Source organism: Zophobas morio, unplaced genomic scaffold (assembly GCF_036711695.1).
Source record: "Zophobas morio isolate AGI-343-1 ecotype UQ-CSIRO unplaced genomic scaffold, CSIRO_AGI_Zmor_V1 ptg000023l, whole genome shotgun sequence".
NCBI lineage: Eukaryota > Metazoa > Arthropoda > Insecta > Coleoptera > Tenebrionidae > Zophobas > Zophobas morio.
Genome location: NW_026972128.1, coordinates 11,223,519 through 11,244,481, shown reverse-complemented (window position 1 = coordinate 11,244,481; position 20,963 = coordinate 11,223,519). Strand labels below are relative to the sequence as shown.

General features: G+C 32.6%; 3 protein-coding genes and 1 long non-coding RNA gene across 8 annotated transcripts; 3 read left to right on the top strand and 1 right to left on the bottom strand.

The window, feature by feature from the left end:
• The first annotated feature begins 352 nt into the window (after positions 1-352).
• Positions 353-4,457, top strand: LOC135134543 (uncharacterized). Of its 4 annotated transcripts, none has more exons than XR_010281348.1 (6): positions 353-609; positions 840-982; positions 1,057-1,221; positions 1,319-1,489; positions 1,546-4,327; positions 4,388-4,457. It is a non-coding gene; the product is annotated as an uncharacterized LOC135134543 (long non-coding RNA). The 4 variants fall into 4 exon arrangements; XR_010281347.1 differs by having other exon boundaries at positions 353-765; XR_010281346.1 differs by having other exon boundaries at positions 353-982; positions 1,546-3,450; positions 3,547-4,327.
• A 3,818-nt stretch (positions 4,458-8,275) lies between these two features.
• On the top strand, positions 8,276-9,153 carry LOC135134542 (large ribosomal subunit protein uL24m). Its single transcript, XM_064063237.1, has one exon. The coding sequence runs from the start codon at positions 8,359-8,361 to the stop codon at positions 9,115-9,117; it is 759 nt and encodes a 252-aa protein (XP_063919307.1). The 5' UTR covers positions 8,276-8,358; the 3' UTR covers positions 9,118-9,153.
• Positions 9,154-9,534: 381 nt separating this feature from the next.
• Positions 9,535-18,257, top strand: LOC135134541 (lysosomal aspartic protease-like). 2 transcript variants are annotated; one of them, XR_010281344.1, is made up of 10 exons: positions 9,535-9,794; positions 9,864-9,996; positions 15,132-15,258; positions 15,797-15,915; positions 16,001-16,191; positions 16,245-16,397; positions 16,450-16,612; positions 16,670-16,762; positions 16,818-17,283; positions 17,412-18,257. XR_010281344.1 is itself a non-coding variant. In XM_064063236.1 (9 exons), the coding sequence occupies exons 1-9, from the start codon at positions 9,550-9,552 to the stop codon at positions 16,974-16,976; spliced, it is 1,383 nt and encodes a 460-aa protein (XP_063919306.1). In that variant the 5' UTR covers positions 9,535-9,549; the 3' UTR covers positions 16,977-18,257. The 2 variants fall into 2 exon arrangements, 1 of the variants encoding a protein (XP_063919306.1); XM_064063236.1 differs by having other exon boundaries at positions 16,818-18,257.
• LOC135134540 (E3 ubiquitin-protein ligase sina-like) lies at positions 10,412-12,391 on the bottom strand. Its single transcript, XM_064063234.1, has 2 exons — positions 11,004-12,391; positions 10,412-10,952 (listed from the first exon to the last, which is right to left on the bottom strand). The coding sequence occupies exons 1-2, from the start codon at positions 12,055-12,057 to the stop codon at positions 10,525-10,527; spliced, it is 1,482 nt and encodes a 493-aa protein (XP_063919304.1). The 5' UTR covers positions 12,058-12,391; the 3' UTR covers positions 10,412-10,524.
• Positions 18,258-20,963: the final 2,706 nt, after the last annotated feature.

Sequence of the window (20,963 nt, the reverse complement as noted above, 5' to 3'; positions counted from 1 at the left end):
AATTTGGAGCAAAGTATATGTATATCTACCGTAAGCACGAATTAAAGACTAGTTTTTTCCGGTCATGAACATACCTATATAATTTATTGTGTAATTAAATTTTTATTTCTACACTATGTGATTTTTGTTATAATGAGGAGTTATTTGGTTTCTTGTAGTATTCTTTTCATTACGCTTATTGTTCAGAAATTTGTTAATAATTTGTGATTCGAAATGCTTTTATTTTTTAGAATAAATATAATAAGTACTATTTGTAAATTCAATGTATTTAATATTTATTTCGTTTATTAAAAATTTAATAAATCTAAAAACGCATTACATAAATAAGTGAAGTTCTATAGTGTGTACCACTGCCGGCTGTATTATATCCTGCCTGTTCATTTCCACAAAAATGCATTGAAAAAATTTTGCCGTCAGGGCGTGAGGGCAGCACTGGAGGGGCGCTTTTGACCTTGACAATTGTCAAACAAACTTCAAATTTGAAGTTTTATAAATAGGTTAAATCGGGTTAGGTTAAATGTTTTGAACAATTTATTAAACGGTTAAACGTTGAATCATACATCGTATCCTCTCTATGGTTGAAAATTACAACAAAAAGGACTAGCAAAGGTGAAATTTTGCAAAAGGCACTTCTCGATTTCCCATTAATTGTTTCCCCAAAGCAATTCTACATCACCCCCTGTTCACGTTCCGCACCTTCAAAAGTTGTACAACTGTTTTCTTCTGTTCCCGACATTACTCCTCGCGTGTTGGTGACTATAAAAAGTTAGGTTATATTGGAAACAGCTTTTCCCGTTAAAGAGTGTATGAATTGGGAAATTTAACATTTTTTTTTGTAGCAAAAGGAAACATTTGAAGGTGAGGAACGTGATTAGGGGGTGGTGTAGAAGAATTGTAACCAAACAGTTTGTGCGAAATCGAGAAGTGCCTTTTGTAAAATTTCACCCTAATTAGCGCTGGAAGAATATAAAAAAACAGACAGGTATGTTTATAATTTTAATACTTTTCTTGAATGGGGTTTATGGGTCAAATTACTAAACAATGTAACATTTTCAGTTCTTGTATAACCAAAATTTGCAAAAATTGGTTTCAACACTTTAGACAATATTAAGTTCGCAACCATTACTTTGTGGTTTTTATCTTCACAAGGCAAAAAAGCTGAACTGGCAATTGGCTCTAATAACAAAGACTCCACCACAGTTCTTGGATGATGATTTACTGGTATGTGTTCCAAAATATCAAATGTAATTTTTATAATTTTATTTATAAAATTTGTGAATGATCTTGTGGGATATTTTAATTTTCCTCTGTCTTGCAGATATATCAAGTCAAGCAACGGGGTAGATTTTGCGGTGGTTAGTAATGAATCTAAACAATTTTTGCACTCTAACCTTTCTTCAATTGTTCTACAAATATATCCAGATAAAAACGCAACTGATGCAGAGTTGATATCTGTGAAAATGGTATTAACGAATGTTAATTTATGAAGGTCACTAATTTCTTCAATTATACTGTCAGGTATATGTATATTTGTTTCTGTTGTAGATCTTTCAGAAGACTGAATTTGACCAATTTTACTCAAGTGATTACAGTCAGAATATACATTTGCTGATTCTGAAGTTGTTACTAAACCTGACTTAATTATTCGTTTAATAGCATAGTGTGCAGCCCTGGCATCAGTAGCGTCCTGAGAACCACCGCATAATCGGACATTGCTAAACATCGATTCAACTGCATCTGAGCTAAATGCTCGCGTTAAGACATAGAAAAAGCCACTCTCTTCCAGTAAATACTTGATACATTCTGCAGTGCTTTTGGCAGTGAATTTTACTGCTTCTGCAGTCTCTTTAGTCAATCCCGTCATTTTATTTGCCTTTGAAGATAGTTGAATGGAATCTATATAAGCAGGTAAAGTTTTTAACATCCAGAGAAGGCGTTCATCATTAATATCTGTATATGGAGCACTATTTTCATTTAGTTGCCGGATGTGCTGAGTTTTGTCATTGACATCATGAATTTTAAAAAATGTGTGCATCATTTCCATAAACTTTAGAGTCTCTTCAACATCAACAAAACCTGGATTGTTATATTTTCCCAAATACTCTATTGCTGCTCTTACTTCTATGGAAAATACTTGCACAGCACGACGGACGTTCATCTTTTCTAAATTGGTTGGGCAAATATGCTTCCTGGTCAAAAACTTTACCGGTTTAACAATTAATTTGTGTTGCATATCATATATTTTCTTTAAAAAGTCGTGCAGAAATAATACCGTTACCAGAATGCATGTCATGGTACAAAAATATGTTCTTCAAATTTTTAATAATATGACAGTAATCAAAGCTCATAAATAATGGTATTGTTGGTTCTATTGGATGTTGAATATGAGTCATTAAATTATTACTTGATGACAGAGATTTGAAAAGGGCCACATTTGACTTATGGTTATCTGTCACAATTCTTAAAACTGTAAATCCACAATTATGTAAAAGTTTCATTACTTTTAACGTCAAATTCACAAAATCTATGTTTTTTAGAGTTCGATGGAAGAAATATCCGGCGGGTATCGTGTACTTAGTAGTCATGCCGTGAACAACGTAACATAACATTTTGCTGGCCAACGTTGGTTTTTTTCCAATTGTTTGACTACTCTCATTGGTAGTCTCTAACCCATAGAATTTGTCTTCTGTGCGGCTGTAACACAGTTTTTCCTTGATGGAGATGTCGTCAACAATTAAACTACAAATCCTTTCAACGGGTTGTAGCACTTCGGCTTCTGCTTTCAAGCGTGCCTCTATAAGTCCTGTAACATCTTGTCCATTTCCTATATACCGTTTTGAAGTACTTCGACTAGGTAATTTCAATATAGAAGCTTTACCATAGTTGTATCCCTTTGGGGATGAAATCCTCCAAGCAATACATGATCTTACAGTTACTTCTGACCATCTAGATTTTTGTTTGTTGTAATTTAATATTTGGTCTAATAGAAATGTGGCTTTTGGGTCGTTATTCTTGGCATCAGCTTCAATTTTTTCGAATATACGGGCTTGATTCGTTTGATTGTCAATTTTTAATTGCAGTTTTTGTAGCTGTTGATTTTTCAGTTTGTTCTGTTTGTCCAAACGGTTTACTTTCATTTTCAGTTTTTTTATTTCAAGTTTAAGTTTTGATATATCATCAAGACGAAGATCAGTATTGGAACTTAATGTTTGGGATTCATTATATAAGGACTCAGGTTCAGAAGGAATTGTTGAGTGACTTAAATCAGGACTCGACAATTTAAAAAAATATAATTAAAATTTATTAACTGCCAATAAAATATTACTGGAGGTTCTTCTATCGATGTTGGACACGTGGATGTTGATTGGAAGGGAGGAGATAATCTTGGAGTAACAGTACTCTAAAATAAATAATTATTAGAGGAAAGTTCTAAAAAAAGTGTGAAAATAGGTAGGAACAGAAAAATAATTTTACTCCTGACTTTAAATTACGTTATTAATGTACTGTTCGCTTATATTTTCACAGTTGTAAGGATTGTAATTACAGGAATAATGGATGATGAGGGCTTGATATTTAAAGGAGTAGAAGACTGGGCAAGGGCAACGAAGGATTCGTGTGTGGATGCGTAATAAGCATCATCACCCTATAAAAACTATAATTTTATTTCTGTTCAGTTTAAAATGTAAATAAATATACATGAAAAACTGTTGGAACTGCATTTTTTTGCAAGCGTTTACTACCATTTGCTGCAAACTTAAAATCTGTGGGTTTAAAGTGCAAATTGCAAATGGTTGAGTACTGACTGACGATCTGCTGCGTTGGAGCTATAATAATTAATATTTAGTATTAAAAGAATAAATGTTCAATAAGCTTTTCTTACAACAAAACTTCTCTACTTTATGTAGCCATTTTTCTCTTAGGAGGGGCTCAGAGGGAAACTGATGGAAGGACTTTGAGTATTTGGCAGGGCACTGGGGCACAATGCATTTTTTGTGGAACCGCATTTTCGTCCCAGTAAAATTAACGTAACAACTTAAACTATGTAATAATAACGAACCACTAACTGAAGTTAAACGACCAAATAGGAACAAAACAACAAAAAACAAACACTAATTTAACTATGAAATAATAACGAAACACTAAACGAGTTGAAACGACAAAATGCGAACGAAACACCACAAAACAAATAAAAAAGGAACGAAAACTGCAAATCAAAAAGAAAAACAACGAACAATAACAAATGGACTTCACAAATAACTACTTTCAGCGCGCTTAAAGATTCTCAAGAGAATTTTAATTTGAATGTCAGATTTGACACCAAAAAACAGTGAGTACCATCCAACCAACATAAAATAATAAAAATTCCTAAAATGCGCCCATCCGCTAGCGCCCTCACTAAAATCGGAGGATACAGTGGAACTACAGTTATGAACAGGCCGTATTAACTAATGCAGCAGGTCGTGGTGTGTACAATCTACAGCACAAGCGAAGTAGGGGAGACTGATCAAAATTCGGACATTGGTACCTTTTTTAATTTTAGCAATATTTACATTTTTGCATGTACATATCTATCAGTGGCGGCTCCTCAGAGGAGGCAGGGGAGGCTGAGCCTCCTCTATTTTTGGAGCTGAGCTTCCTCTAATTTTTTTCGATGAAAGAATTTATATTTTTCTAGACATTTGTCATTTTTCAGAATATTTTCTTGGATTTCATTTACTTTCATCATATATCAGGTTAAAATGTCGGAAAAATTTATATTTGTGCCCTCACAATCATAATTCACATTCACACCACTCCGCGTTTGGTTTCAGCGGCAGAGGCTTGCTAGCCGCTAGCCTCCGAACGACGATGCATCTGAATAATGAGACCGTGACCTTGACGCATCGTCAGTGTGTATTGCATTGGCTAAAACGTTGATTGCACTGCCGCTCCAAGCCGCTAGCCTCCGGCTAGTTCATCTCTTTTCAGATCAAGTCGTACAGATAACTTTATCTCTTTCTTATTAGTTGGAGCAATCGGGTGTAAGTAGGAAAAACATTGAGGTGGTTTCGCGAGCTCCCTGTTCAGTGGTGGTGGTGTTTAGGCTTTACGTAGGTAAGGGTATAAAAGGGAAGACCAACACCATCACACCCATTAATGGTATTGACAGTTACAATTAGAAACAAAACAGAGCATTTCATGAAAATAATTATAATAAAACTAAATAGTTAACGGCTTCGGATTTAAGAAACAAATTATACTGTTGGAATTGTGTATTAGTGATAAATCTTCCGCTTGGGGTAAAACAGGCTATAATAATTTACAAAATTTGTCACGAGCTATAGAAAGACATGAAAAATCACAGGAACACATATTTTCTTAGATTAAATTAGAAATGCTTGGTAAGCAAAACATTGCCAATAATTTAGATTCGGCTCATAAAAGGGAGAACTATTACGAGAAAGTTGGTGAAAATTGGGCAATTTTGAAAAGACTAATCGATGCAATATAATTTATCTGTCAACGCAAGAGTGTTCTTTTCGTGGGCATGACGAAAAAAATTATTCAGATAATAAAAGATATAAAAAGTAGTGCTTTTCAAATTTGAGCCTCCTCTGAAGAAAACTTCACGAGCCGCCACTGATATCTATTATTATAAGCATATTTGTCAAATTATTGTTTAGTTCAATTATGATTTATTATAATATTTCTCTTTTTTTTATTTATTATTATTTATTTATTATTAAGTGTAAGTCACTTTGAAATTTTGTAAAATGTAAAAAGCTCCGTGTGTTTGTTGCACAGTATAGATATCAATTGATATCTATACTGTGGTTTGTTGCCTGATACATAGATAACCAATAATTCAGATCGAATAATAATGTTGATACGAATCTCAAACAATATCCGCAACCCAAAAATATAAAAAATTGTGCCAAAATATGGTAAATTTTATGAAGCGATAGTAAAAAAATTAATTGGAAATAAAATATTAGCATCATTAGCATTTATATGTATTGTACAGGGTCATTATAAAATATTGTAGTCGAAGAAGGCCATGATTTTGGTGACATTTTGTGCCGCCTTTTTCAGTTTTGTGGAAAGGATTACACTAATATTGGAATTTTTATTTTTAGCGCCACATTAGTTGACATTAGCGGCTGCACTGTTTCAACGCTTCATCAAATTCTGTCAGATGTCAATAATTTTTTCGTTTGTACTGGTACGTTTTCCCTCACTTTGTGCGTTAATTGACTTGTCTTGTTTTCATTTTTGCTGTCTTCCCCTTTGTTAGAACTTTAATAAGTGTCTCAAAAAACAGTTTTTATCAAAATTACGGATCATTGTGGAATAATCTCAGGTAATGAACAGAGAGGAATAACTATGGTTAGTGTTACAAATGATTTTTTTAGTTCTTTGGCGCAATCATCATGCCTATTACCGTAATGGGGTGTTAAATGAGGATGGGGATGGAGTGTACTCTGTGGAGGCGTCTAAAAACGAGTATCTAGTGAAATGTTCTGTTGTCATTGATGAAGAATCTTTGAAGACGCTATATGGCGAATTATGGCCAGATTTAACGACACTGGTAGCATTTCTAAGTGAAAACCGACGGGGAGACCTCAAGTTAGTGAAGACGTTGTTGAAGATTTAAGGATGAGAATGGAACAAAGTCCGAATAAAGCTTTGTCAAAAATCTTTACTGTCCGGAGTACCATACAGCCCATGTCAGAAAATCGTAAAAGAGAAGTTACATATGCATCCATACAAGATTTTGTTGGTTCAGGAGCTGCAACCAGCTGATTTTCCTTGCCGCGTTGGGTAGTGTAGTTGGTTTCAAGCTGATATGGACGATAACGGGATTCTCGATTTGTCGTTCTTTTCTGATGAAGCCTGGTTTCATCTGTTAGGCTATTATGTCAACTGGCAGAACTTCAGAATTTGGTGTATAGAAAATACTCACGCTTTTGAAGAAACACCATCACACGCAACGAAGGTTGGTGTGTGGTTAGCAGACGAGGATTCATAGGCCTGATACTTTTTCAAGTAAATGAATGTGATCAATAAACAAAATTAGATGTAGAAAGTGTATGTAGGTACTGCAATAAAGTTTTTTATTTTCAGTAACTTTCATTTTTCTTTCGGTGTTAGTTGCATTCTCTTAATTTAAAACTTACTTCAACTTACTGTTTAGTAATAATTGTAATTTTACTATTAGGAAAGTTAAAAATCTTTATTAAACATTCTGTTGTTTCAAGAGATCTCATAATCAGCTACAGAACTCTTAACACTATGCTCCTGAAATTTTATTGGTTTTTTCATCTTTTTTCTTATAGAAATTTTGAAAAATCTTGATATTAGGATGGCCATGTGGGCGTGTTTTGGGTAGAACCTCTTTGACATTCCTGTTATGCAGATCTGGCATGTTTCAGATATCTAGAAACTGCAAAGCTGAAGGTAATGTTTGGACATAGCAGTTTTCACCTATTGTAGGGATGAAGATCAAGGATTTCAGTTGTGTTTTTTCAAGAGAAAAGCACCGGTCACAAACCATGTCTGCACCAATATTTTGACGATTCCTTTCAATTTACAAACAGAACTTTCGCGGGATCACAACTTTGGCAAAATTATTTACTGCAAAAACTCATTAGGTACTCATAGTGTTCGTTAACTGTGATAAGACTTGCTCTGCCATTGTCCATTACGTGATTTTTCACAATTTTTACCTTCAGGGTACCTATAAAAATGTAATTTTTTAAATAATTACCGTGTTCATTGGTTTCGACAAACTTAACCTCACTTTTTGGATTTCATTATTTGAAAAATTATTGCTTCTTTGCAAAACAGACCAGATGATTTATTCTGTTCAACTCCAATCGACTTTCCAAGGTGTAATTCATGACAAAGCCCTTAAACGTTTTTCTGACAATTTACAATTTTTGAAACTGAAATGTATTGCAGTGGCGTTCACAAATGCCCGATAACACTGCAACCCTTAATGCTCTGGCCTGGCGTCTTTTCGTGTCTATTTAAAATGAATTTAAACCGCGAACCGGGCATTTCAATTTTTGACACATCTGACAGATTTGTTTGGACGTTCGTGACATTTCAAAACAGTTCAAATCATTTTGGTGATTAGCGGCACGAGAAAAATTTCATTTGTTTTTCATAGGTGAGTTGACTACAATATTTTATAATGACCCTGTATAAAAAAACAAGAAGACAAAATTGTTTTTAGAATTCCAAATTGTTCCGCCACTGTGTACCACATTTAAAAATCGACGTGCCGGTCTGGTAGATATCTGTATGCTGATTTGCCGTCAAAAACTATATAACCTCAAAATTAAAAATCAGAAATATAAGCATTAGCAACACACGATGAGACTAACTCAAATCCTGCTTTCCAAAATAGGAAAGTATTCCAAAGACTTTTCTAATTTACCAGATCGTTACATAAACCGTGCAATGGAGCAAGTGGAATGGAAGAACCCGAAGGGTATCCAATATAAAGCAAATACAGTTCTCAAGCGCCGTAAATTTAAGATGGGAATGCATAGACCCTGGACAGCTCAGTTCCGGGAGGACAATTCCCCAGGAGTGAGCCATGACAAAGTATGGGTGGAACCTATTAGAAAGTGGAGTTTCTTTAGGGGGGATCGAGTGGAAGTTCTTGTGGGTAAAGATAAAGGAAAGCAAGGAATAGTCAAGCAAATTTTCCAAGAACGAAATTGGGTCACTGTGGAGGGTTTGAACTGTGTTTTAGAGAAAATGGGTGAACGAAAGGATTTTGCTGGGGTTTATTTGCAAATAGAAAAACCTCTGTTAGTCACAAATCAAGTAGCACTTGTTGATCCATCGGATTTAGAAGCAACGCCATTTGAATGGAGATTTACAGAAGATGGAGAAGAAGTCAGAGTGTCTACAAGGACAGGGAGAATTATACCAATGCCACCCTCAGCTGAAGAAACTATTGATTACAAAACTAAAAGCACTTATAAGGAACAACCCAAAGATACAAGAGCTGATGATGTTGTTCAGATAACATTTGAACCTCAGTTGAAAACTTTCGAAATGGATATTATGGAGAACATAGGCATTAAGGAAGATCGAATACCCCCAAAATCGTATTGGTATTAGTTTTATTAAATGTAATAATATAATAATTGTAAAATATTTACTTGTTTCATTTGATAAATTCAGCACTCCATGAAGTGAATACATTATTTAAAAAAATATGAACCGTAATTTTCTTTCTTTATTAGACACGCTATACAGTCTTTTCATAAATAATGTTTGTTTCGCACTGTGTAATTGTCTACATTATCATCTACTGTGATTATATGTAGTTGTGTGTTTAATTGGTTGCATAATTCCAAACGTGAATTACTTTTTTTTTTATTAGCGTAATATGACAAGTTTAGTTTATTAGGCACCTTCATATTTTATTCCAGAATTATTTAACTGAAAAATTGACTAATAAAGCATCAACAACTGTTACTTTTATTATTGCAGACCGATTTTGGGAACTATTCTACGCCACTGGTTTTCACATGGGAAGTCCCGAAGTGTATGATATCTAGCGGCTATTTATATCTGGCTACCAAGGCCGACGATTCAGATCTTGGGTGGTTTAGAGCCATCCATTTTGCCATATTTGCAGTGTTAACTGGTGCGATAGTGCAAAATTTGTTACAGATCTTAAACAGCTATTTGTTCAAAATTAAAATGTTGCGTAACTTTGTAACCATAGTTGTTTTGTTTTTGTTACACGAATATATATGCGATGAGAATGTTGATAAAAAAAAGACATTTAGGTAAGTATATTAATAGCCTTCATAAGTTGCAATTGTATTAATTACTTTTGAAAATGTTTATTCAACTAGTTTTGAAATTCGTCGTTACAAGACACCAACCGAACATTATTTGAATTATGGAGAGCAATTAGGGCCAGACTTCAAGCAAATTTTGAAAATGGCGCGAGATAATGATTCGATTGCCCTGTACAGGTTCTTAGACGTAAGTATATATTTATTTTTGGTCTCACTTCATTTTATAATCAAAAGTAGATTTAAAAACAAAAAACCGGTACATCTGAAAATTTCAAAAGTTTAAAAATTTCGCACAAAAATTTAATGGAAAAGTTTGAAAGATTGTAATATCTACAGATAAGTCTCCACAAATAGAATTGCACATTCAATACTGTTTACTTTTTGAACATGTTTACCAACTATACTTACATTAATATTTGCTTTTTAATCTCGGTTATGTAATTGACGCCTTACAAGGTGTGGTGGTATTATTTATATTTACAAATAGTTATGCATAGATACCCTTATAGAATTGCATAATACAATTTGAATGATTTACAAATTTAGGTAATTCACCCAAGTCCAAACGTTCTATACATATTTTAGAATGAATAATGACGATATTACTTGTTAAATTTTATTTGAACCAGTAACAGAAATCAAAATAAACGAAATAAAATTGTTAAATATAAAATAAAGCTTAACTTGAACATTTTCTGTTTTTAATAAATATTAATTAACGTTTGCGGATCTGACAATAGTAAGTGAACATTCCATTGCACGCGTAAGAAGCTAGGATATTATTAGGAAAGAGAATACATTTTTTAAATAATTCTTCAATATTTGTGTCAGTAAAACACAAATCACATCTAATCAACTTCCTGTCCGGCTTTCTCATATCTATTATACCTATATCATAAACAAAAACAGCATCTTCTTCTTTTCTTCTCAGAACTTCAACAGCCCAAAAACTATAATCCGAATTACGTTTAAAACTTAATCTGAATATGTTCTCATCAAAAACCATATAAAATTTCTGTTGATAATTATAAAAATCGATCATTTGCTCCAAACGAAACTCAACAGTGGTTTTATAAAAATCGGAACGTATAACCCTGTCTTTGTGCTTTTCATCAAGATGTTGTCCAATATTTGAATGAGTTCCTGAAAATGATTATCAGCGACATCTTACCACAGATTCTTTAAGTTTCTCACCTCTGAAGGAACAGTCATCCAGTGGACAAGGGTATGGTTTATAGGGACATACCACTTCATGTTTATCTGACTCATAAACTTGAAGAGTTTCTTCACAACCCAGATGATGGTACATACAAGAGTAACTAATACCAGCTGTTAACCCCTCTAAAGAGTAATTTCGTGTGGTTCCAAAAAGAGCCCTACAACTGGGACATTTTTCTAATTTTGGTCTGCAGCTACTGCAAAAGCTGTGTCCGAATTTACACTGATAAATTGGTGGTCTCATTAAAGTTTTGCACACTGGACATTCAAAGTATTGCAAAACTTTTTCATCAAATTCTTTAGTTTCGTTTCCTGACGAAGTTTTTATATTTACAGTTATGGTATCAGATGCATCGGTCATTTGTTTTAAAGCAGATAAATTAATTTTTGTTGACTGTATGTTATTCAGTGATGAAACTTTGCACTTTGTTTCAACACAATTACTATTTTGGCCAAAGTGTTTAATAATACAGTCATAATTACAGTCTGGGTTCCTAACATCACAAACTGTGTATCTAAGAACGTCATTTTCTTCATCTTTTTTGATTTTTATTATACATTCCTGTCTACCTTTTAAAAATTTTGTTATATTTGTAGCGTCATCGATATTAATTTCGATTACAAACATATTAAGTTGAGTTGTTAGTACATGATCCGAATGGTATTCAGTAAAATGACTAGGAAAATTACTCAGTATACCTTTCCACTCACATCCCAAGTGTGACATAAGGCAAGGTTTTTCATGGTATTTACAGTTACCTTCATGATCTTGCAAATTTTCAAAAACAATCCTTTCTTTGCAGCCAGTAATTTGAAACTTACATGGGATTTTTAGTTTCTTTAAAATCAGTTCTAATTTAAGATTTGGTAACCCATCCCAATCATTTTTCTCACAGCATTTTTCACAGGCATTTCCCACATCTTTGACTAGAGTTATAGGTGCAGTTAGGAGATTTTCGCAAGCAGCACAAGTGAATATTTTTTCTTCTAATAATTTATCAGTAAACTGAGTTATTGACTCCTCTGCCATTCTACTTAAAACCAACAGAACAATGAGGCTTGACTTCTTTGCTGTTAACTAGTAACTGACAAAAGTTAACTTGATATAACACCGATTAAATAAATACTGCTGATTAATTTTGAAACGGAGAATTTTGGAGCACGGGGGCTGTCACACTTCTTGCACAATATAAATTATTGACAAGACTGACCGATTCGATAACCTCGATTTCAACATGCCGTTTTCTTAACAGAAAGTAGTTATTGATTGCATCATTTGATACACAACGTTGTTTTTAAAAACACTGCAAAATGTGACTAGTTTGATAACATTCGTAACAAAAAATAACCTCGCTGTTGGTATGCTTGTGGGGGGTCGGCGGTATTATAGATTTCTATACAATTACAGTTCACAATTTGACATTCTGCGTCATTCGATTTGTGGCTCCATCTATGTGGTAATTTGATCATAACTAATTATACACATTTTTATTGAGGTGATAATAGTACATTATGGAACTAGTGGATGAAGTTGAATTTCAACGGCGAGAGTGATTTTTTCACACGAGCGAGTGCAACGAGCGAGTGCGAAAAAGAAACTCGAGCCGTTGAAATTTCTTCATCCGCGAGTTGCATATACTATTTTTTCTAAGAAATTAGGAAATAAATGTTTGTTTATGGTAGGTTTTTTATTTTTGAAATGCATTAACTGTAATAGAACAATTTGTGCAATTATCACCAATAATATTTACACTTTTATCGTAAGTATTATTTGAACTTGTATCTTTGTTTAAACTTAGTTGGCTGCTTCCTGTATCAATAACTGCACTTGTATCAGATTCGAAAATGCCGCATTGGCAGCATTCAAAATTTCTTCAGAAACTTCGTCAGTCTCACTCATGTTCATTGTTTTCACTTGTGTAAACTAGCAGTATTAAACGTCAAACACTAACGGGTCGTCCAGCCTAGGCGTCATGATTTTCGAAGCGCGCGAAGCGGACGGTGCGGTCGGTGCAGGCGATACGCGACACGTTTCGCTAGCTGCGAAACGCTCAGGCTGGACGACCCGTTAAAATCGTAGACGGCCGAGTATTTTTCCACTAGAGGGTGAAATGAAATTTCATCCACTGCCAGCGATGGGAAAATGACAAACTTCAACCTTAATGAGTAGAAAAAATCATTTCCGTATTTCCGAGTTCCCACTTCACCATAATAAATTGTTTCATTGCTAGATTGAGTAAATATTAATGATTTATATTCTGCATGGCTCAAAGTAATTACAGGTTTTTTAATCATATGTGTACCCATCTTATTGACATATTAATACATAAATTTTTTGTTAAGCAAGCGAAATTAAAGTTAATTCGCGATTAATTTTTAACTGAGGTCTGTTGCTAGGCAACGTGTATGTTTTGACCAATCACGGGCTCATATTCCACATTTTAATCCTATGTTAAATTAATCGAGGATTAAATATTTAATTCGCTTTTCTATAAACCGGCCCTTAATCATTTTATTTAAATTTGCAGTATATTAGCAGAACCTGTCGCATGCATTTTTTTGTTTAATAATTTTTGAAACTACTGTACCGGTTGATTTGAAATTTTCATAGTAGAATATCATGAAAATGGTAAAACGCCTACAAAATTTGTGTATTTCTATTTTATTAAAAATTGATGGCATTACTTATTTCCAAAATTTTATTGAGCGGAAGCTTCACTGAAAGATGACATATTCCTTCCCAAAGATTTAACAGCCCACCTTATATTTAAAATTATCTGTACTGATCGTCAAAAAAAAGCTTAAAATTTACAAATTCGCAAAACTGGATACATTTGTAGAAAACGCAGTGTAACGTCGATAATTTAATAGGAAATGTACCATAGTGTTCTAAATTATAGTTATCAATACACACAATAATTAAGCGAATATCCCAGATTGATATTTTGAGAAGGTTCCGAAGCCTAGGTGCATAATAATAAAAAATTTTAAAGTTTTCTGATTGTGATTTTTGCGATTTTCCTAAATTGTTTGGGTATTGCCGTTTAGAAGTTTCATATCTTGATGATGAGTGGACTTTTTTTTTAACAAAAAATAATAAAGAAATTGATATTTTTAAATATATTTTGAACATATTTAAAATATTTTTTGTATTTGTAAATTTCCATTAACCTGAAAAAATATTTTACTAAAATAGAGCATTTGTGATGGGCATTTTTCATAAAGCTGTTTAAACATTCAGTTCAACTCATTCTCTTTGCGCGTGTGACGAAGTTTCACCGCGTATTGTTTTGATAAAAGTTAAATAAATTTATGGTGGATTCAAATATTTTATGTGTATTTGAAATATTTAGCGGATAAAAACTTTTAAAAAATCTGTAGTTCTAATTTTAATGATTTCAATCATCGAAAAAATATTGTAACTAACGCGTTGACTAATGAGTAGTTAACAATTTCGCTGTTTTTTAAATTCCACTTGGTCGCTTGGTTCGATCGTCTAATAAAAAAGCCTCGATTGTTAGTAGCCTTCATTAACTCGTTAAATAACTGTTGGCACATTTTTATAAATTGTGTGTTTCAAGTAAGTATGTATATGGAGATAAAGTCTGAAGTTTAATAGTCATACTAGATATAAAACAACTGAATCATTAACAGAAAAAATTATCGCTGAAATTTCTCAACTGGCGTTTAATTATAATCACTTCTAAGATTTAATAGAAAATTCTGTCGAAATGGAAGCAATAAAACGAGTAATAAAGATTAGAACAGTAAATGGGAGGTCAGAATAGTTAATATAAATTTTTTAGAAAAATATGTTGGCTAGTTAAAATTTCTTAGTTTTTTTAGCGAAAAGCTACAAAATTGTTGTTTTTTTTTACCATATATATATATTATATATAATTAATTAGCTTACTGCTTTCCAAAATACACTCACTCTTTTTTAACTGTTACATTTTTGTTATTAATAATATATTATATATGTAGTAGTAATTTGTTGTATTTTTCTTTGGATATTTTAAAGGTAATTATAGTTTTTTTTTCAATAAGTTTAATGTGTTTGTATGGGCATTGGTTACATAAATTAAAAGATATTTTACGTTTTAGGATGAATTTTATGGCCAAATTGTTATTGGACATCCAGGACAAACGTTATATGTAAATTTTGATACCACATGGAGTTATTCATGGGTGATGTCTTCGAAATGTAGTTCCATTAAGACGATTGGTTGTTGTAAGTTTTACTTGTATTATTTACTTGCTAAGTATCTGTTCAGGTTGTCTTGAGACATAAATATTTGTTCCATTAAAGGATGCACTAATTTTTGTGTCACTGTAAGCGGTAAAATAGAATAATTTGTAAATATATGCAGTTTTTAAAAATATATCAACTAACTCAGTGCTGGAATCATTTGTTTCAAAAGTCGCAAAAATAACCCGTAAATTTTTTCAATACTAATAAAATTGTGCTATGATCAGTTTTGTTACGGCATTTCCTTGCCGGTTGTCTCATAATTATTAATGTTCCTAGTTTAACAGATCAAAGTTCTGAAGATAGTTGAATAAAAGATGCGAAACTTCGGTTCCTCCGTGTTTTTCAGTCATCTGTTAAATTAAATACGGAATGCTTTTTCAATTTTTAATAATTTTTAGACGAGATAGGTCATATCTTTGTAAGCCGATCTGTAAATAATTTAATGGAACACTTGTACATGTATTTATTTTACTAATCAAATATTTGTCTACATTTGCGGTAAATATTTTATTTTCAGATTTTCACCGTAAATATGATCATACCAAATCGTCAGAATATAAAAAAGATGGCCGACCGTTTGCCATGGATTTGGGGACATACAATTTAACGGGGTTTTATTCTTACGACAATATTTCGGTAAGAATAAATCTGTTATATTTATTGCCGCTATTGTTTAAGAAATTAAAAGTGTTTAAACTTAACAAACAAAACATTATTTTAGATTGCACATTCGAATGTAACTGGCCAATCTTTTATTGAAATGGTTGATGTCCCATACGAATTTATCATCAACAAAGCTGATGGCGTTATGGGTTTAGGTTTACAAACTGACGCAAATTATACCCCATTTTTCTACACTTTACTTCATCAAAAGAAAATTAAAGAACCGATATTTTCAATTTATTTAAACAGGTTCTTTAATGACAATAACTAGGTAACTGTTAACTTATTTACAATTTTTCTAGGGATCGTCAGTCGAATCGTGGGGGTAATGTAATGCTAGGTTTCGTTGATCCTAAACATATCCATAAAACGAAAATTAATGGTAAAATAGTAGCAGACAATTTTACCTATTTAAGTGTGGAAAATTATGCGTATTGGCAATTTCAAATGGACAGGTGAGAACATGTACGTTTTAAACTAAAACATAATTACTAAATCGGTGTTTAGGGTTGTCGTTAACGATCCAAAGGGCGAAAATGTAGTAGTGTGTCAAAATGGGTGTAAAGCTATTGCAGACACAAGTTCTAATACAATCGTTGGTCCGCAGGAAGACATATTCCAAATCCACGATAAGATAAAGGCAGAAGAATTTTTCATGCATAGATATACAGTAAGTTTTCGTCGTACCTTTACAACAACATTATTCTTATAATTTACTTATTTTTAGGTTAACTGTGACACCATAAATAAATTACCCAAAATCGATTTCATACTCGGTGGGAAGAATTTTACACTTGTAGGAGAGGATTATACAGTTAAAGTAAGCCTCAGATGTCTAGAGATTACTGCATATATATTTATGCTTTTGATTTTAGATGTCCTACCATTCAATTACTCTTTGTCTGTCAGCATTTGTTCCTGCTTACACTATTCAAGAACAGGACAGATGGATCCTTGGAGGTGCTTTCTTGGCTAAATTTTACACTGTATATAATGTTCAAGAGAAAACTATCGGTTTCGTTCTCTCTCATTAATTTGTATATGTAGTTTTCAACTATCGCTTTTAAAAATGACAACTGGTTGCCATTTGAATTAAATTCATTTTGTAGTTATTTTTAAATTAAGTCATGCTTAAAATTTAAATCTAATGCCCGTTTTTCATCAATTTTACACCGTACGTAGTTACGATTTTAACGTAATAACTTCTTAAAAAGATCGTAAAATCAAGGATATTTTATTATAGAACTTCTTAACTTCCAAATTTGTTCGATTGAGAACACTTAAAAACTTTTTAAACTTTTTACTAAAATTGTATAAACTTCGATTAGAAGAAAATAAAATGTGAGTTTAGTGCTCATTTAATTTTGTATTAATCATTGTTCGGAAAACATTACACATAATTTTTTTACCGAAACAAATTGTCAGGATTATACCGAAAATAAAAGTTTTTTTTTAATTATATGGAGAAGCAACTGAATCATTTTTTCAAACATTTAATTAAAAAATAATTTACATTTAGTTATTTTTTATCAGTAAATGAGGTCAGATTAAATTTTTACAACATTATAATAGGCAAACTGGTGTTCCTTGTGTTTTTTGTCTCGTAATATTTTACATTGATTTGTTTCTTATTCATCTCATGAAGCTCTCGAACAAAAATTTGTAATTGCGTATAATTTGAGACACAGAAATAAGTTTAATAAGCTTTTCGATAATAAGTAGTTTGGCGAGACGCTAACCGTATTAAAAAATATATTCGAACATGCTAAAGGTAATTCATGATTATTTTGCCATATGAATTTTCGTTAACAAATTTAAATGTTAAAATCAGTTCATTGAAAAGTTAATTTACTTTTTTTATGTCTCACGTAATACGTGTACCTATCCATTAATATTATAAGTAGATTAAGCCTTTTTTACTTTGAATTTATGGTATTATGTACGTATAGAATTACAACTTAAACATTTTGCAGTTTTGAAAGTAGGTAGACATTCTCCCTATGTAAAACCTACACTTTTTTTGTTTTTAAAAATTGATTATTCATATTTTCGAAAAGTATCTGTATCCAAGATGATCTAGATTCCGTAAGTATAATTTTTTTAAAAGACAAATACAAACTGCATTTCATTAATTCATTAAAATCTATATATTGTAGTATAGGCATTTTTTAATGTTTGCTTTTGTCTTGCAATTATTATTGCTGTTAATTATAAAAGTTCAGAGAGTTTAAGTTGTATACATTTATAAGTAGCATTAGATTTTACTGTTTCATTTATGTAGTTTTTTTACAAATAAATTTATATGCATCTATAAATTGTTTTATTCTTTATTACCAGTTTTTCAACTACACTGTTACAACCCAAACAACCCGCCTTAATTTGACATATTTATTGCTATAATTTCAAAACCCTATGTTGTGTATTTTTTTTTTATGGCGGATATTTGAATATCACAAAATAAAAAAAAAACGGTCGACAGAACTTCCCTCTCCCATAAAGTACAGCTTGTCAAATGCAGCTCTTTCGAAAAATTAAAAGACTGATTTTGCGAATTTTATGGTTTTTTATGACAACCATTCTTAGCTAAAATAAAAATATGTATATAATATTTGAGTAAAGGTAAAGAAACGTGATAACCGTTTGTTGGAAGTTAGTTTTTCTATTACAAAATTTTGTGTTGATATCATCCACAGTTTTGCAAGGACGCATATATCAGTTTGGATAGATGGATTTTAATCAGTAGCGGCTCGTGGTCTTTCCGTTAGGGGAGGCAACATTTTCGTTTCAAAATCAGCAGGTATTAATTAACATGTTCGCAATTACTTTTGTAAAAAGACAGATTCTTTATCCGTTTTTATGAAAACAATACAAATAACTCTGAGTCAGTAACATATTTCCACCCTTTTCGAATAAAAAACATTTAATTGCTTCTCACAAACCAACGAGAATGTGTAAAGACTACAGAATTTGCTTTATTAGCATAAATTTTAATTCATATGATCTAGGGCTGATTTAAATATATTAATCAATTAATTAATAAAGTTCTGCTCAAATCTGGGATGAGAGGTTCCTAAATCTTTGACGTACAACTGTTCGTCGTAAGAAAACCGTGCTTAAATATTTAAACTTTATAAGAAATTCTACAATATCGTTAGATTTGAGAGAGAATTAGAGATTCTTAGTTCCTATCAGCATTGCAAAACTGGCATTTTCATGGTCCTAATGTTTTCAAGTTAACTTAAAAGTTTTAATACATAACCTTGGCAATGCACATGCAGTGAACACCTTTTCTCGCGTCTAATTAATGCACAACTAAATGCACGCTAAATGCATTCAGCATCCCTGTTCAGCATTGTGCAGTTTCACTGTGAGATTAAAAAATTCGATCCGATTGGCTTAAGGACGGTAGGCGTTGGTGCCTCCGCTGGCGCTTTGATAAACCACTGCTGACTATTGTCTTTCTCAAAAACATATTAGCACCACTGACTAATCATACTGAAGATATCCGTCTATCTGAGGCATGCCTCCGTCTGAAGTTGGCCTACACGGTGATGATCAGCGCTTATTCCTGTCGAAAGCGCGTACTTCAAAATATGTTACCAAGACGCGTTTTAATAAATCACAGTGTTCAATAAAAGTTATTTGCTATATCTTTAAAATATATTTGAAGTTGAGAGGTATTAAAACAAAAACTAATAGTCAATTTTTCCAGGGGAGGCACTGCCTCCCCTGCCTCCCCTGACGAGCCGCCACTGACAGTAGCGGCTCGTGGTCTTTCCGTTAGGGGAGGCAACATTTTCGTTTCAAAATCAGCAGGTATTAATTAACATGTTCGCAATTACTTTTGTAAAAAGACAGATTCTTTATCCGTTTTTATGAAAACAATACAAATAACTCTGAGTCAGTAACATATTTCCACCCTTTTCGAATAAAAAACATTTAATTGCTTCTCACAAACCAACGAGAATGTGTAAAGACTACAGAATTTGCTTTATTAGCATAAATTTTAATTCATATGATCTAGGGCTGATTTAAATATATTAATCAATTAATTAATAAAGTTCTGCTCAAATCTGGGATGAGAGGTTCCTAAATCTTTGACGTACAACTGTTCGTCGTAAGAAAACCGTGCTTAAATATTTAAACTTTATAAGAAATTCTACAATATCGTTAGATTTGAGAGAGAATTAGAGATTCTTAGTTCCTATCAGCATTGCAAAACTGGCATTTTCATGGTCCTAATGTTTTCAAGTTAACTTAAAAGTTTTAATACATAACCTTGGCAATGCACATGCAGTGAACACCTTTTCTCGCGTCTAATTAATGCACAACTAAATGCACGCTAAATGCATTCAGCATCCCTGTTCAGCATTGTGCAGTTTCACTGTGAGATTAAAAAATTCGATCCGATTGGCTTAAGGACGGTAGGCGTTGGTGCCTCCGCTGGCGCTTTGATAAACCACTGCTGACTATTGTCTTTCTCAAAAACATATTAGCACCACTGACTAATCATACTGAAGATATCCGTCTATCTGAGGCATGCCTCCGTCTGAAGTTGGCCTACACGGTGATGATCAGCGCTTATTCCTGTCGAAAGCGCGTACTTCAAAATATGTTACCAAGACGCGTTTTAATAAATCACAGTGTTCAATAAAAGTTATTTGCTATATCTTTAAAATATATTTGAAGTTGAGAGGTATTAAAACAAAAACTAATAGTCAATTTTTCCAGGGGAGGCACTGCCTCCCCTGCCTCCCCTGACGAGCCGCCACTGATTTTAATACTACTATATTGTATTATTTTTATTCTTGAATAGTGATTTATAATAATCAATAAAATAATGAAACAATTTAGTCAGGTCTGCCGTATGTAATAACAATAACAGAGGTGCGACTGAAGACTGAACTGAAAATTATTTATGGTACTTGTAATTTAAGACAAATAACGATAACTCTTGTCAACCTGTACACGTGACAGTGAAATAGAAATTAAACTAAAACATGTTTTCTACGAATTGCAAT